This window comes from Xiphias gladius, chromosome 7, assembly GCF_016859285.1.
Source record: "Xiphias gladius isolate SHS-SW01 ecotype Sanya breed wild chromosome 7, ASM1685928v1, whole genome shotgun sequence".
Classification (NCBI taxonomy): Eukaryota; Metazoa; Chordata; class Actinopteri; order Istiophoriformes; family Xiphiidae; genus Xiphias; species Xiphias gladius.
In genome coordinates, this window is record NC_053406.1 from 11,903,888 (window position 1) to 11,921,750 (window position 17,863).

Here is a 17,863-nt window from a genome sequence, read left to right on the forward strand (position 1 = left end):
AGTTTCATGTATCCGACATACTGTTCGATGCAGGGTAATATTCATACAAATTGATGACTAACCCCAGGTAGTCACACTGGAAACGATGACTCGCACCCTGCAACTAGCACACAGTACTGAGATGGCTGCATCATAACGTCAGTGGAGGAGGATAATACACCACTGTTCAGTTTCAAAGGCTCCATTGTTTCATCGTTTGAGTGTGTACTCTTTTTTTAACTGTTGACATGCTCTAAATTGAATTTTCAATGTGTCTCTTATCTGTTTTTTGCACTCACAGTCAGCAGATGTTACATGAACTTTAATCTCAATCATCAACGGGCTTGGCAAATACTTTGATATTGATTTAAAATTGATTTTGTGGGGCAGAAATACACATATTGACATTGTATTCTACAAACGTAGACAATACATTTGTATTCAGTCATCTACTTTGCCTCGGTAAAAAATGAAAATTCTATGAGGCCTGATTCTTTTGGAGGGAACATACAAATAATGGTTTAATTAAAAACCACTTCACCATCTAATTTAATGGTCTGGATAGCAGAAACTTTACTGTTGATGGATCTGAGAGCATGATTATGAGGTGTCTGAAGCAGTAAAAAGGAGCTAGATGACTGTTAGCCGTGTAACAACGATCACATTACTGCCCAGCATCTTAAATGTGCATGTCAAAAACATATTGCATATCTTGCTACTTGTTTTACTGGCTTTGGAGTCTCTCAGTGTTCTCAGTCACCTGTTATATCTTTTATGATATAACAGGTGAAATTAAAAGTGCTGACAACTGTGGGCCTATAACCCCAGCTAGTTTCTTTTCCAAGGTGAAGATGAGCATTTTTTTCTGAATTGTTTTACAAATCAATTTCCCATGCTGATCAGTTTAATCAAAGCAAGCATGGCACACACACTGTATGCATCATTGCTTTTAAAGAAATCATTGCCAGTTATTTTAGTCACAATTCCACAATTGTTATGTGTTTCTTAGATGCCTCTTAGGATTACAATTGACTCAGTTATGGAAACCACACCTAAGCACCTAAATATCTGAACTGTAAAACATCACACAGGAATTAAGTGGAATCAACTAATCTTTTAAATTTAATGTAAATATATACATTTACCATCATGCACCACTTGAGAGTTAAAACTTTCCAGAGACCCTTCTTTTTTTGTAGTTTCAAGAAGGTGTATATGATGGAAACTTGATGTGTGTCTTTAAAACAGATAAGATAAGTCATGGTTGTATATTTTCACAATAATGAAAACAATGGGAACTACGATGAAGGTTAGTATCAAATTCAGTTGCAGTATGCTCACTGGGAGCAGCGTTGCATGTTGTCTTTTTTCTGATTCATGCTTCAACAAAGCATCTGCAGCTGTAGTTTCTGCATTTGAAACAAAGAACTGACTCTTCAAACTGAGAAAATGTACGTTTGTCACTTAAAAGTTGTTGACTCAACCTAATATCTTAAGTTTATTGAACTTGTTACCTAGAATTGAGTTAAATTAACTCGACAATTTGTTAAGGCAGCAGGGAAAATTATTTTTTAAGTTGAAGAAGGTTAAAATGTTTTACAGTGTAGTAGTGTAGAGGTGATGTGTTTTGATCTACCCCTCGGACCATACAGGGTTAGGTAAGATGGAGCGGTTTCTCTACTCTTCTTTAATTTGTTTATGGATGACTTGTCCAGGCAGCAAAAAAAACGGGCGGTGTGATCTTACAATGAATCATGTTTTGTATGCCGGTGATTTAGTTGTATTTTCCCCGTGCAGCTTTGGAGTTCAGGACTGGATGTGGACCATATGATCTCTATATGGTGCCAACCTTAACATCAAAGCTAATGCCAAAAATAGTAATACAATGATAATTACATATGAAGAGACTAGAAACTATGTATTTTCTGGAGTCTCCTAGTGGAATTGCAGTTAACTCGATTACCTCAACTATCATTTTACAGAGGATTTAACGGACAATAGAGATTTATCTCGACAATGTTGAGAATTCTATATTCAGGGTATGCTTGTACGAAAATGTCACATATACTACTTACATTACACCATGAACGGCCTGACCGTTATATATGTTTTTTCATATTGCTCACCTGTGGTGCAGCTATCAAAAGAGCAGCAGAAAAGACTTACAGTACAGTTGCTTACAATGATGTCACGAGGGCATTACTGTGTATGCTAAGATTTTTATTGTGATAGTATTATGATTGTCGGCATGAATGTACCCACATGTCAGGCACTGATAAGAAATTTTATGTATAAATGTATGCATCCACATCAAGCACTGGTTAATTCCATCAAAAGAATCAAAGGAGTTGTGGTAAATTTATCTATTTTCAGAATGAGTTACTGATAGAGATGATGATTTTATTTTATGTTAGTTTACTTTAGCTTTTAATCTTTCTCCTTTATGTCTTTAGGTATGGAAATAACGTGTAGGGAGAAAGTTCCTTTGTTAGCAGCCCATCGGTCCTCTTACTGGGTTCAATCCTGTCATTTATTTTTCATTTGATATCACAGCCCTCAGGAAGCATTTAGTTAAATTAAATTTTGAATATATGGAATGAGTGGAAAGGAAAAAAAAAATCCTTCCTCTGTTTTTCTCTACAGGGTCAAACAGGATTAGCCAAGGCTGGAACACATTAGCTAGGTTTTATGTGATTCAGTCTCCCCCACAGCAATGCCTGTGATTATTTTTACATGTTGTCAAAAGAACGGGTCTGTCAGTTTGGCTTTAAATTTTAATAAACACTAAGGCTGAAAGTACGTGTGATATTGATTAAATGAGTGAATACATTCTGTAATGTTTTCGAACGTGTAAACAACCAGAGTTAAGTGTTTTATCAGGTCCAACTCTGATAAAATGTGGCCCACAAGTGGCCTAACATGGAAGAAAGGACACAAAGTGAAAAACAGAACGTCAACATCACTCTGACATTTCGGCTGTGTTCAAGCATCACTGAATGACACATTAGACACACACACACTGTTTTACATGTCGGTTGAGTGGTTCAGCAGTTACACACTTCGACGTGGATAACAGTCTAGCCCCTGAAAGACAAAGTGGCAAGACTCTTCATAGCACGGATCGAAATTATGAGAAGTTAGAGAGTATCTAGATGTCCAGGAAATGTGTGTGTGGTATGTCTGCACACTAAGAAGAGGCAGAAAATAAAACCAGAGTAAGCTAAAGCATAGACAGTATGAGAGAGACAGGTAATAAGAGGAAGCGAAGAAAAGCTGTGACAGAGAGAACTAAATGAGACAGTTTAATACAGAGATGCCACTAGTTAACATTTTTTCGGCCGACGAGCTGCCAAGTCAAATCATGGGAGAACAGACAGCGGAGACATGAAAAACTTTAGTGTCTGACAGGATCTGATGTGTTCAAGTCCAAATCAGGGCCAACTGCAGGTCGACAGCAGTTCGACAAAATAACATTAACTCTGAAAAAGGAAGTCTTTGAAGTTAGGTCATCTTTGCATTCATAAGCCGCTCTTGGTAAGTTTCCACTAGAGGCCTATATTTCTCTTTGTTAATGCAGTTTTTGTTTGCTGTTATGATTTTTCAGATTGCTGCTCTTGACTTATCAAATCATTTTACTGCTGATTAGCATTCAGTTTAAAATGGCCCACCTAGTTAGGTTTTTAATTGTAATTTATATAATTCAAAGTTAAAGTACTTATATTAAGTTTATTTTATCTACTCCTTGTGAGCAAGTCACCTTAACTCAACTTCTTTTGCTTTATACACTCTACACTGTTTTATTCAAGTTAAAACTTTAATAAAAAGCTTTTTTTCAGACACATACTCTTCAGGGTTTCTGTGAGTTCCAGAAAGTCAATGTTGACTCTTTTTTACTGCTAGCAGGAATGCAGTTTAAAATTGATTTTCAAAGTTGAACCCAAACAAGATGTGAGAAATCACACCTCACAATAACACAGCTGCAAAATTAATTTGTGGACACAATGTCCAAGTGTTTAAATAAAGCAGATACAATGAAGACAAAGGTATATGTCCCATAATGTACCTAACGTAGCTCATTTAACTCTTATTTACGTCTGTTTTCACAGCCAACACTTGTGGATGATGTGATTCAGTGACTCATCAAATTTCCTTTCACTGCTGGTAAACTTCACAGGGCAATTCACAAATTCACAAAAACAGTTTTCAGACTTTTTTAGCTTGTTAAAGCTGTAAAAATCAAAATGGGAAACTCCAAATTATTTATGATGTGAATCTGTTTACTTGAAAGTCTGAATGGTTCATTTATTCTGAGAGAGAGAAGTAAAGGGGAGCTGACCTCAGCCCGAAGCTGTGTGACGTGATGTGACATGATGTACTTATCAGAGAAACATGGTGCTTTAATTTCACAAATTGTTCAACCAAACAAATCTTTAGTGTTATGTTTGATACAGCTATCACAACCATCATAACCTCTGCGCGAACGCTGCAGGTGACAGCGGATACACCGTTCGGCCTGATGACTGTTACCAACAATCCCAACCACCATATCAAACAAATCATCTTTCAGCAATATGTCTGCTGGAAAAAGTAATGAGTCATCTGCAAAGAGTTAGAGAACAGTGAAATGGTGTAGTTTTGAGTTTCTATCTAATGTTTTCTTTCTTGGAAGTCAAGTGGAACAATAGCTGATTTAGTATATGGGCCCAAATATATGATGATTTTTTTGAAAAGGTGAGCGATGCATTTTATTAAAGAACTAGACATTTATGCATTTTTGGTTATTTGTAGCCTTAATTTTTGAGGCCAGAACGGTGTTGGGAGTGAAGTTGAAAGCATCTCCCAATGTCTCCACTGAAAAAGCGGACCGGAGACCATATAATTTGTCAAGTAGCAAAGAATTACTGCAGTCATAGAACGTGACGATAAGGAGCTTGAGTAAACAAACTGCCAGAGAAAATATTTCTGATGGTTTCAACAGCCTGACACAAGACAGAGCAAGTATGTGCCTGATAAACAAGCTGCACAAATGTGGGATTTACATTCTGCCTTATTGGAGGTTTTTCATGTTTCACTTTTATAAGCGAGAAGGCTTCAAGGATGAGGACTCTGTTAGTATCCTGGGGAAACTTTGAAAGAGTGGATGCTGGTGGTGCTCTAACTAAAGTGAATAATTGCTACAGGCTCCATACAACAGCACAATTTGTTGATTATATTTTTGGTGCACTCTGGCATTCTTAGATAGCATGATACAGAGAGGGGCGAATGACATACGAATAAGTTTCCTGGACAGAATAATACTAGGGGCTCCATGGTTATGTGATATGCCCCCAAAACCTCAGTTTCATTATTATATTACAAATAAAGTTTTCTTGCATGAATAATAGACAGATGAACACATTTATATGCGTATAAATATTCATGAAATGCTTTGCATTAAGCATTTATAGGTACGTTCAAGTACATGCACATAAGCTTTTGTTGGAACCTGCAGTTTTATAGACAAGATAGCTGGACATCAGTGTTCGGACAGTTTTACTTGCAGAATATGGCTCAATTTTACATTGACTTTTGAGATATAGAAGCTCATATTTCCCCTTCAGTTAACTGTCAGTTACTCCACAGGGATATCTAAAAGCCACTCACATGTCTCGATGTATCCTTCTTGATACAACTGAGCTCTTAGAGTAAAAGTTACATAAGCCTGAGGGACGCCGACCTCTGTGCCTATGGAAAATGTTAAGCGTAAGTTTGAGTGCATGAATGTGTAGGCCTCCGTACATGTGGAAATGGAAGATCGATCTCCATTATTGGTGCGAATTGGATCAATAAGGAAGCCAGCCAGCCAATATCTAAAAAGACAAATATAAAGTGATAAAAACACACCTACACATGCATAAAGATGCATATGCTTGCCACACACATGCAACCTCGACACACAAATACCCTCACATTGACACACACACACCTCTGTTGGAGTGGCTGGTTATTGAAATTTCTGTCCGATGGGAAAACTGGAGCATGTCAGATATACATGAGGGTCAAGACTACAGAGTGGCACAGTGCAAGAGTACACTGTGTAGGTGAACATCCCCCTAACACACACACACACACACACACACACACACACACACACACACACACACACACACACACACCAATCCACCCACACACACATATTGCTTGCACAGGCACATACGGAGAGTGAGAGAGTCAGAAAGAAAGGGACACACCCCTGTTTTTTAATCCAATCCCTCGGGGAAATCACATACTGACACCTCTTCCCTCGCTGTTCTTTCACCCACTTCTTCAGCTCTTTTCTTTTCTTCTCTGCCTTTTCTTCTCCCCTCTATTCGAGCCTCCATTCACTATTGCCCTATTACCACAATGGAAGGACCACAAATTGAATGGGACAGAAAAAGAATGGGACTAAAACACAGAAACAACCCCCCGAAAAAACACTGTGAGACATTGAGAGGGAAATGAAGAGTGAATAGAAAAGTACACCTTTTTCATCGAGGTTACTTGGGAGTACGTTCATCTTTTTTGCTGCCCTCTATCTATCTATTATCTATCTATCTATCTATCCATCCTCCCCTTATGTTGCTGTCTATTACTCATGCTGCCTCTCTACAGCCTCTGCATTCACGTCCTTATCTAACTCAGCTCGCTGGCGGTGAACTACTGCTGCAATGCCAGGTGAAGAGAAGAGCATCTACTCTTTTTTTAAAATGAGCGTGGGAAGGCCACCCACGTTAACTTTTAGATAGACTTTATACATTAGCTGTGAAGAAATGTTCAAACTTTTTTTTTTAAAAAGGTTGTTTTTCTGTAGCATAGGCAAAGTGCTAATTTTTCAGCTATTTTTAGATTTAGTCTTAGTCCTGAGATAAAAAGTCAATGTTAGTTTTAGTCATATTTAGTCAACCTCACCCTTTTGATATTAAGTCAATTTTTAGCTAAACTCATTTTAGTCTTGTTTGAGTCAAAGAAAAACCTAGATATTTTAGTCTAGTTTTTGTCATGATCAAGAATAAGCATTTTAGTCAAACTTCAGGAAACCGCTTTAAAATAGGATTTCATCCAACTAATTTTAAAAATTAAGTCTGGAAAAATGGCAACATTGGCAAATCCAGTGCAGTCTAACCCTTGGAATATGAGTCACTCAGAAAGTAACCAGAAAAAAAAAACCCTTCATAATAAATCTGGCCTTAGTGATAGTGTTGTACTAGATTGTGTTATACAGTCAGTGTTTATGATAGGTTGTACACAACATTTAAATAAATTTGTAAAGCAAATATTTGGAAGCTCTTTGCACACAAAGCAAGCTAAGCACTAGATGGCTAACTACTGCTCAACAGACTTTATTCGAGCACAAAACAATCTTCTACATTATATGCTATGCATTTTAATAACCAGTAGAGGTCTCAAATTGACTACATTTAGCTATTACGGACCTATTCAAAATTGGCGAGAACTGACTATAAAATGTGTATGTCAATTAAGTTGTGTGCGCATTAACATGGACAGCATGTTTAATACATCAAAGCAAACAAACTTGTCTTAAGCAAAAGGTTTGCCAACATAGTTCAAGGGACTACTGACAATCATTGAGACTGAATCCCCATCTGCAAGTTATTCAGCAATGTCCCGTTATTGTGAGATGCTAACAGATAAAGTTACGCCACTGCCTTTGGTAGTTGGCTAAACATGGCTTCAAAAGTAAAGTAATGTTACTTAACATCTTAACATTAGGTTACCTCAATTTCTGCCATCACGTTCTTTTCCCTTCACCATTTATCTGATCATAGCTAGGTCCAGTCTTGCACTGTTAGCAGTGAGTTCATTGGTGAATCACCAGAAAGATGATCCGAGCGTGCAGGAAGAGAAATGCACATCGCAGCTATTCAAAGAAGGACTTTTCGATTATGTAATTGTTTGAAAAAATGCTCTGTGTAATTTCGTCTCCTCTTTTTTTCATCAATGAAAATATAGAGAGATTCTGGTAAAGTTTTTATATTTTAAACTACATTTAGTCTCATATTTTTTCCTCTACAATATTGCATGTTTATATAGTCACAGTTACTGTTTAATGATATCAGTGCCATCTCGTCAGCTACTTACTCATGGAAAAACTAGGTAATTGACGGACATATTTAGTCATAGTTTTTTTTTAACAAAATTAACACTACACAGTCAATGGGAATGAGACAGAAAGGTGAAATATATGTTTATATAGGTACTATAGTCCTGCGTCTATAAATGTTTCATATTTGCAACTTGGTGAACTCCATTTACTTTTAAATTGTATTTGAGTAAATGTAATTTTTCTGAACTACAAAGTGTCCCTCACATTCCCACAACATAAAAGAATGTCCATTGTGTGCACACTATTATGTCACTATTATTCAAAATAACAATAATTCATAAATGTTAAAAATCGCAACTGAACTCCCTATAGGGTTCCCTAATGATAGGGCTATTTACAAGCAACTTATTTTCATTTTTCTCCCCACTTTCTTAACTTTTCTATAAGAAAAGTTTTTTTAAAACTCCACTCATTGCAAGAGTATCTAACTTTACAGTACCGAAGATGAGCAGTGTCCTTTGTTAGCAGGAAACATAATGTGTGTGAGGACATAAAATGCTTACTTTGACCTGAAAAGGAGGAGCCTCATTTTTATCACATAGGGAATACTGCATTAGCAAAAAAGGGACTGACAAAACTTTTGTCTGTAGGTTTATATGTAGATGTATGTCTGATATAATGACAGTCACATAGGACATTGGCTTAATATTTGTCACCATTGGAATTTATTGTAACCTCATTTCAAGTTGACCATGACTGATTTGATTTTGGATGGAGGATCACTTTAAGAAATAGTTTCAGAAGAAGAACTTCTTTTAACTCCGTCCACCTACGCGAGTTGAATGGTGACTCATCAGTGATTTCTTTCTTCTGTTTAGCTTGAAGGCTTGCACGTGCCTTCTAGCCCGACAAAACCACCTCATAATTTCACTTATTTTATTCTGGCAGGGCCATACATGACTTATCTTGTGACAGACATCATTTACTGTAAAGTAAGCTGTACATGACATGAATAGATCATTTCTCCTTCACGTAGACATACCAATAAAACTTTCAGCAAATTACTGGACAAACACTTCTTGGACTTTCATTGATCTTTGCTTGCAATTTTCAAAGTAGAAAACAACAAAAACAGGTTCTTCGGTTCTGGAAATGTTGTCAAATTTCTCCTAAGCTACCAAAGAAATATAGCTTGCAGCTGTATAAACATGATTTAATGTGCATCTGTGTTGCCTAGTTATATTAGTTCTTTATAAAGCTTGAGAGTTTAATGAAGTCACAAGTCCGAGATAGTGAGATGCAGTCTGTATTACATGTCTTCTGTGTGGATCATGGCTGAAATTAATTCAAACATCTGGATAAGTGTCATGTCCATTGGGGCATGAGCTGCACATCAACATTACAAAATATGAAGTGTGATGAAGTTTTTACATTATGTGTAATTGTTACCATGGTCTGCATTTGTAAAGCAATATTTTGCAATTAAAAAATTACAGTTCTGCTCCAGCTGTTCTACTACTGTAAGAGCATAGGTGAGACGGTGCGAGGAAAATTTACACAGGGAGAGATATGCTTTTTAAAATGTATGGTTCGTACAGCAGCAAAATTGTTGCTTACACAAAGAAACCCATAGTTTCTCCAGAAAGCACAACCTCTGGCTTGGTTATGTGACCCAACGGACACAATTAGCAATGTTCACAGGTTCAAAACCAGCACTCACCAAAGGTATAGTTACCAATGATAAAGGCTGCAGTGAATAGGGATTCCAAACTGGAGAAAAGGTGTGAAAAAAGAATTGATATTTTTCTGTTACCATAAACTATGGTTTATTCATCTGCAGCAATTTGGGGTTCTGTGTCCTGCCAAGGACCTATCAACATGTGGGCAGGAGGAGCTGTGTGGCGAACCACCCTTGTATTGTATCGTATTACTGTAACAAGCATGTAAACTGCAACAAACAATTAAGAACCTGATTCAAAAAAATAACCCACTGCAACACTATGTGCTTTGTATCTGCAGTTCCTGTGAGCTATTGCGCTCTCTTGCCTTGTTTTTAATTATATTACCAGAGCTAATGAATGTGTCGTGATTATTAGTTATCTGTCCGAATGAATGAAGAGCACTCAAATGCCTACTCATACCCTTTGGAGTTTAGCAAGTCAGCATGGAGCTCGCACACCCGCAAATATACAACCATACTTTCTATTTACCTGCAGATGGGTGCACTTGGGGTAGTGGACTGTGTAAGTATGTGCATGCAAAAACACACACACACACACACACACACACACACACACACACACACACACACACACACTGAGAGTGAGAAAGAGCTTGCTCAATACCCTGCAGGAATCCACTTGAGATAAAATTCAGCAGCACTGAATAATACAGTCCATTTATCAAAGAAAAAACACTAACTCTGACACACACACACGCACGTATATATCCAGCATTCTCAGAGAGTTGTTGTGAAGTGAAGGTGCCCTTGTGTCAGTGGTCATTCATCAGAATACGTGATTCAAAGTGCCGTATCAGGCGAAGCCCAGTACTCTCTGCTTGCGTAAATTTCTCCCCACTTCTTGCTTTGAACCCTACAGCACATAATGCCACTCTGCTGTACACCTACAATGCAGACCACTCTCTCCCCTGTGTTTGGATTTGCATCATTCAGCTGCTGCGAGCCCTGCAACAGGAGAAATGCCACCACAGCAGGAGAAAGGATCAAATAAACAAAAGATCTATATTTTAGCCCAATATGACACAAAGTTTGGAGCAGATAGCGTTTTTCATTATAGGAAAGGTTCCAAACAACCATCATTAAGTAACAGAAAAACAGAGGAAGTCTGGAAATGTTTCCCAAACTCCACACTGACTGGAGATACAGTTTCTAGAGTCAAAAGGCTTTTTGCTTAATTGTTATGGAATTCAGAAGCAGCAGAAAAGATCTTCAATATTCTTCAGTTACAAATAACTTAATCATACTCTTTATCATATAATTACTGCTTAAAGCTGTAGTTAAATTTAAAGGTTATTTTAAGTCCACTCAGATCAAAACACAATACAGTATTTTGTTTGCAATAGTTGCTTGATTTGGTCTAGCTAGAGCAGACAGTAAAGGAATACTGATACGAGGAAGGTAACCATGTACATTTACTCAAGTAGGCCTACTGTACTTAAGTAAAATTTTTAGGTACTTGTACTTTACTTGGGTAGTTCCATTTCATGCTACTTTATACTTTATACTCCACTACATTTCAGGGGTAAATATTGCCCTTTTTTCACTCCACTACGTTCATCTATCACCAGCTATAGCTACTAGTTACTTTAAAGACTGAGATTTTAAATTAAACACATATGACACTGTACTATTAGAGATTAAACAAGTTGTTCCCAAACTTTCTGGTTTGTAACCATTTACAAAAAAGGGTTCTTGTCATGTATTCAGTCTAAACTTCTCAGATGGTTTCAGTTAAATAACTGATTCCCAAAACGAAAAGGACAGATAAGAGAAAAGTTTAAAAAAAAAAAATACAAATTTGTGCAGCAGAGCTTATTTTCTGTCCCATTCATCATCTCACAACTGCCCAGAATTATCTAGTGACCCTTTGGAGGGGCCCGACACTTGGTTGGGGATCACGGGGCTAAATGACCTAGGATTTTGAATGCAAGACTTTAACTTGCATTGGAGTATTTTTACATTGTTTACATTGGTATTTAAGTTAAAGATCTGAGTACTTCTTCCACCACTGCTCATGACTAATACTAAGACTAAGACTAAGACCTGATACCTCTTTGATGTTGTACATTTGTATACTGCAAAAATCACTAAACTGAAAAGCCTTTACACTTGAGTCCCTTACACTGTACACTACAGTAGGACGGCAAAAATACAAATAAATATATCCTAACCAGGACGACAGCAGGTAAACTCATGTGGGCTGCGGCAAGAGTAAGGCTTTGATCTTTCTACATTAAAAAAACCTGACTGTTGTAAATTGATGTTGTGAACCTTAAACTGAAACTTGCACAAAACATTTAAAGCAATACAATGTTGTTTTACAGTGGGATATCCTGTGAAAAAAGCATGTTGTGCTAAACTATAACAGGTCCAGAAAGCTTATGCTTCACATAACGGCGGATATCTACTGACTGCCTGGTAGTCTTTTATTCAACAGATTATTATTGATGCATCGTGTTTACTGTCGGATGCCCATCTTGTCTGTCTCCTCTGTCAGAGCCTTGGAATTGGCACTAGTTTGCTGCATAGGGGAGGGTTTGTTTTCGTGATACATAGCACAGGTGGGTGGTACTTTAATGTCTGGTCTGTGCTCTGCATGATCAAATGCAGAACCAAATGAGCGACCCCTAAATTTAAAGGAGAAACATACACAAGAGATTTGTGTAAGCACTTTCTTAGATTAGAAAATGGTGTTTATGTGTATTAACCTACTTGTGATCATAGCCAACCTGGCTGAATCAGATATGAATTCACCTGTATTAATTAAAAGACACATACAAAGAAACATAAACCAATTATTTGTACTGAATATATAATGCTTGGCATATGGCATATTCAGTAAATTAATGCTGCAATATAAACTAAATGTCTGGACATATTACTGTAGATTTCCAGATCAAATATAAAAAATGACACAAAGTCCCCAGGCTAGTTCACATATATCACTCAAAGAGCGCTGTGCACTGGATCAGCTGATGCACCAACCAAGCTTGCCTACTGCCATCACCAACGGGGCGATTGATTTAAGCTGTCAACTCACTGCACATTCTCCACTGCTGCAGCCACTACTCATGCATGTCACGCCTTACCTGTTATCATCGAGTCCCTCAGGGCTTGTAATCGAAGAGTTGGGAATTGTAGAACGTTATGGATCTCACTTCCAGTAGTTTAATTCAAGCCACCAAGGATCAATGCAATAAAACCAGGAGGAGCGCACTATTGTTGAGTATTAACTGCATGAATGAGAGGATTTGGAGCTCTATATTACAACAATACTACTACAGCTTAAGCAAGGAAAACTGAATTGTCTTCATACAGATGTGGTCCACTTTGCACTCCATAAGATATTTTGTTGCATGTAAATGATGTTGCTATTATGCAAAGTATGTTATCTTGTCTTCTTTCCTGTCACCCTCCTTGGTTATATATGCTCACCAGAACTGTGGAGAAAGTCTTTAAAACAGTTTAAAGACTTTGTTTTTATGGCATTTCATTAGCAGGTTTTTGGTTTCAAGTTTGATTGAGGTCTCTCAACTTATTGTTACTACTCTGTCTCGGTCCACTTGAGTCGTCGGAGAGAACACCGCTCCTGCAGGTGTTGAGGGTCATCTTATACAATGGTTATCTGGTGGTGTGAAATCCTTTTTCCTTGTCTTGGCTCCTCCATCACTTCACATACAGTACAGCAGTATACTGGCCTACCTACATAGATAGTTTGTTTCAATCTTAAGCGTCGATTGCTCTCCTACAATGGGCTTCACTGCTGTGAGTGCTTGATTGCTCGACTAAATGTGCTGAATATCAAGCTCTGTATTTGCTGCTTACTGCTCCATATCAGACCGATGGTACCCACATTAAGGATAAAAGGAGAGTAGACAAGAAGACAGAAACACCGACGGTTTCACACAAAGGTAAAATGAAGGCATCAGAACTTGAGGGCGAAATGTTTTTATCTGGATAGTCTATTTACATTAATTCTTAATTGCTAAATCTTATTCCGTATGTGAGTTGACTGGCTGAGTGTAAAATGGTTTATAATAAATGGGTAAGAAAATATATTTTTGACTCATCAGTCTGTTAGTAGCTACATCGATAGCTCGGCTGCATGTTGTTTTGCCCTTGAGCAAGACAATCAACACATACCTGCTCACGTAAATCTATATCAGACGACATAAAAGCTAAAAGGTAAACATGCACAGCTTGTATACAGTCTAAAGAAAAAGAGGTAGAGCATTACTATGAGAGCAAGAAATAACATGAATCGCCCTAAGTGCTATGACTGTATGCAGACCAACAAGTGAAACAGTGTTCTGGCATCATAATATCATAACTTTGTAGTCAGATCTGAATAACAATTCCATCACAAAGACAGGCATGCACATGTGGACGAGCAGACACACACTAATGTACGTACAGCTAACGCAAAAGTCAACACAATGTGCCACTTGTTTTATTTCCCATAAGAAAATTCTCTTTTCATTTTCCTGCAGTGAGGTCAGAGCACAGAGCCTCCCTTCTGTCCCGAAACTGAAACTTATGAAGCTATAAAGTGAAAACTTTAGTAGGCTAAACCCACACCGTCAAATAGCAACGCTTTCATGTCATTAAGGTCAATCTATCTGGGGCGCTACCGTACAGAGTTCCAGGACACACAGACAAAACCCCACACACATACACACTCGTGTGTACCATACATTTGGGTTTGTTAAGTTCCACATTCAGCCCTGAATTTCCCATTGCTTTTAACACATCATTTTTTGCAAAATGAAGAAAATGCAGAGATATCTGTGCAACTAAATGACAATGTGATGAGGATGACAGGTGCAGATAATTGTCAAGGAGCTGGAGGAAGGGGGGATCAGGACTGGCGAAAAAACAAACACCTGTCCCCAAGTGTGGCTTCTGGTTTTATTTAAAAAAAAAAAGGTGCACAGACTTGTTATAAGACACAAACAGTACAGGCACATACATTGCATCAGTGGGCGTTCAGACTGAAGCACAGTATGTGTGAATACGGACAGTTATGATACATAAACATACATTTGAATTGGCACAAAGACACCCAGACATGTACATATTTCTTAAACACCCAGAGTTTAAGAAATATATACATAGGATCCACACAAACCCTTATTTTGTAAAATTTTTGTAGAACTCTCTCCCTCACAAACACAAAAGCACATAAGCACCAGCCCGATTCACTGACAAATTAATCCTCACATCTGTTCTGCTTCAGACTGAGAAGAGATTAACCTGCTGCTTTTGCTGCCTCATTGGTTCACGCGCATGCACAAATGAACACACACCCACACATACATATATACAGCACTTTTACTGTACAAAGCACGATAGCATACATGTAAAGGTACAAGTAAGCAAGCAAGTCACGATGTCACCAAAAGAGAGGCAAACTGCAAAACCGCTCTGATCAAGAAAAATTTAAGAATTTAAAAAAAATAACCGTCTAAACGGACCTCAGGGACTGAAACAAATGTATTTCAGTGCTGTATTTAATGCTGTTCCTTAAGGTGGGGCTGCACGGACTGCACATTCACCAGCGACCAAATCACAGACAGTATTACAGTACTGGTGACACTTCAGCATTGAGCCAGTGGCTCAAACTGTTGACAAACACACACAGGCTATGGCTGCGAGGAATGCAGTTGGACAAGACTTTCAGCAACGTAACTGACTGACTGAGGAAATGCGCATGCGGAGGGCTGACTCAGAAGTGCATTAGCACTGTAATAACAGATAACACACACACATGCATACACACAGGACTCTATAAATAAAGGTTTAATAAATAAACCATAAATATGCCATTCCAGTTACTCACAACTCAATTATGGGAGAGCATGTGGGAAAATGTCAAGGATTGGACTTAAGTTGATGAATCTATTGAGATACACACAAACAAAAACACATACACACACCGAGACGCGCGCACACACACACACACACACACACACACACACACACACACACACACACACACACACACACACACACAGAGTATATGCCCTATGTATGCCTTTGTTTATAATTGATCTTTAGACTGCAACAAACTGACATTAATGAATGAGTAAGTAATACTTGGTAGAGAATACAGTTTACGTAGTTGTTCATCTCTTTCCATGTATGAATGGCCAAATATGTGTATGTGGGGGGTTGTCTGTCATCAGTGTGTGTGTGTGTGCACATGTGCCTGCATCTTTGTGAGTGTGTATCTGTCTAGGTAATTGGATCTGAGCAGAACATGTCGACACTGGCAGCCAATCAAACATTTTTTCTATTTCGCTGCCAACAACATTAAATCCCTGTGCAATATAAAGCACAAACGCACGCACAAATACCCCTTTACTCACACCGTGCACAAACACATACACACAAACACACACACACACATACACACACACATTTTAAATTTTAAATTTCAGATATTATGTGTCACAAATCATACAAACACGAAAAACAAAAAAACAAAAACCAAAAACCAAACTAGGTTTACTGCTCTAGGGACCACAGGAACAAATTGCATCATCTAAACTGAAAAACGCAGTAACCTAAAACATACACACATACACACAAAAACAAGCATGTACCATGCAAACAGAGACAGTTGTGCACAAGCACTCATCCAGCACTTAAAAAAAAATGCCACTGTCTTTAATTTCCTCCCTTTCATGTTTCTGGGGGTTTTATGTTTTATCTTTCCGTCTTTTATCTGAGCCCTCACACACACAAGCACACACACAGAGGCTGTGTGTTTGTACATACACACACAGAGAACCCCCAGGCAAGTGAGAAGTATATTACCGACTCAATCAACAGAGAGAGACAAAAAGCTGCAGCAACAGGAGTTGACACTTACCTCATTCAGACAAAAGTTCATAGTTCAAAAAAAAAAGCAACAAAGGTAAGGTAATAACTACAGGCAGCGAAGAAGACAGAGTTGTGTGTGTCTGTTTGTATATGTGTAAGGGAAAGAAAGAAGGAGAACAAGGGACTAACAGAACAATGCAAGAGTCTTTTAAAAAAAATAAATTTCTCCCTTAAAACAGATTTCGAGACTTAAGGAAAAACCAGGAGAGTAGAGTATACTGAGGTGGATGTGCCACAGTCTACCTGTGGTTCTTACAGAGTGGACAAAAGAGGATGACAAAAAAAATTGAAAGGAAGAAGGAAGAGACATGAGTGCAGAGGGCGTGAAGCATATAGCATCCTGTTTTTCAGAAACCGTTGACAAGAGAGGAGAGAAGACAAGAGAATAGAAAAGAAGTAAATCCTACCTGGAGTTGTTCGGACAACGTGGTGGACTGTCTGGTAGTCAGAGCTGGAGCTGAACTCTCCTCTGGACGCAAAAACACTTGCTGACCGCGTCTGCAGGCATCAAAAACAACAGACAGGACCTGTGTTTGAGTCTGTGTTTGTCTGTTTGAGTTTTCTGCTGTGCACACATGTGTCAGCTGTTACAGTCTCTCTCTCACAAACACACACACACACACACACACACAAACACACACAATCACACACACTCATGAACTTATCTTTTTCCTGAACTGAGGAGTGCAGGAATTTAAAGGTGCGTGTGAGGGAATGTTGGGGAAAAGGTAAGTGTGTTTCCGTGTGTGTGTGTGTCTGTGTGTGAGTGTGTGAAGTCCTTACAGGTCCTTCCCTTTCTTCCTCTCGAGCGCAGTCATGTCATCTCCACCTGTCGTATGCAGAGAGAGCACTGGAGTCACACACACATTCACACACACAGCAATGCACCGATGCACACACACTCGCCGGCAATCTGAGACACACTCTGGCGCGCTAACACCACAAGCTGCAACGCATAGAGCTGAGAGTGAACCCACAGTCCCTCCTCCTCTCCTCCCACCTCTCTCTCTTTCTCGCTCTCTCTCTGCTCCTCCTCTGGGTCTTACTGCCTTCCTCAGCCCTCCCCATGTTTCACTTTTCCATTGTCAGTGTGTACACCGGCAGGATACATACGCATAAAAACACTATACTACAGGTACAATACAGGGTGGACCTACTTCGACCACATGGGA

The 17,863-nt window shown here is 38.5% G+C and overlaps 1 protein-coding gene across 1 annotated transcript in view; it reads right to left on the reverse strand.

Annotated features, from left to right (window-relative positions):
• LOC120792273 (cGMP-dependent 3',5'-cyclic phosphodiesterase) overlaps nucleotides 1-17,620 on the reverse strand; it is a 101,881-nt gene extending 84,261 nt beyond the window's left edge. Inside the window, exons 1-2 of the mRNA XM_040131347.1 lie at nucleotides 17,475-17,620; nucleotides 17,099-17,189 (exon numbers count right to left, since the gene is read on the reverse strand). Coding sequence (XP_039987281.1) covers nucleotides 17,099-17,189; nucleotides 17,475-17,509 — 126 coding nt within the window. The 5' untranslated portion in view covers nucleotides 17,510-17,620. The remainder of the gene's footprint in view (nucleotides 1-17,098; nucleotides 17,190-17,474) is intronic.
• Nucleotides 17,621-17,863: the final 243 nt, after the last annotated feature.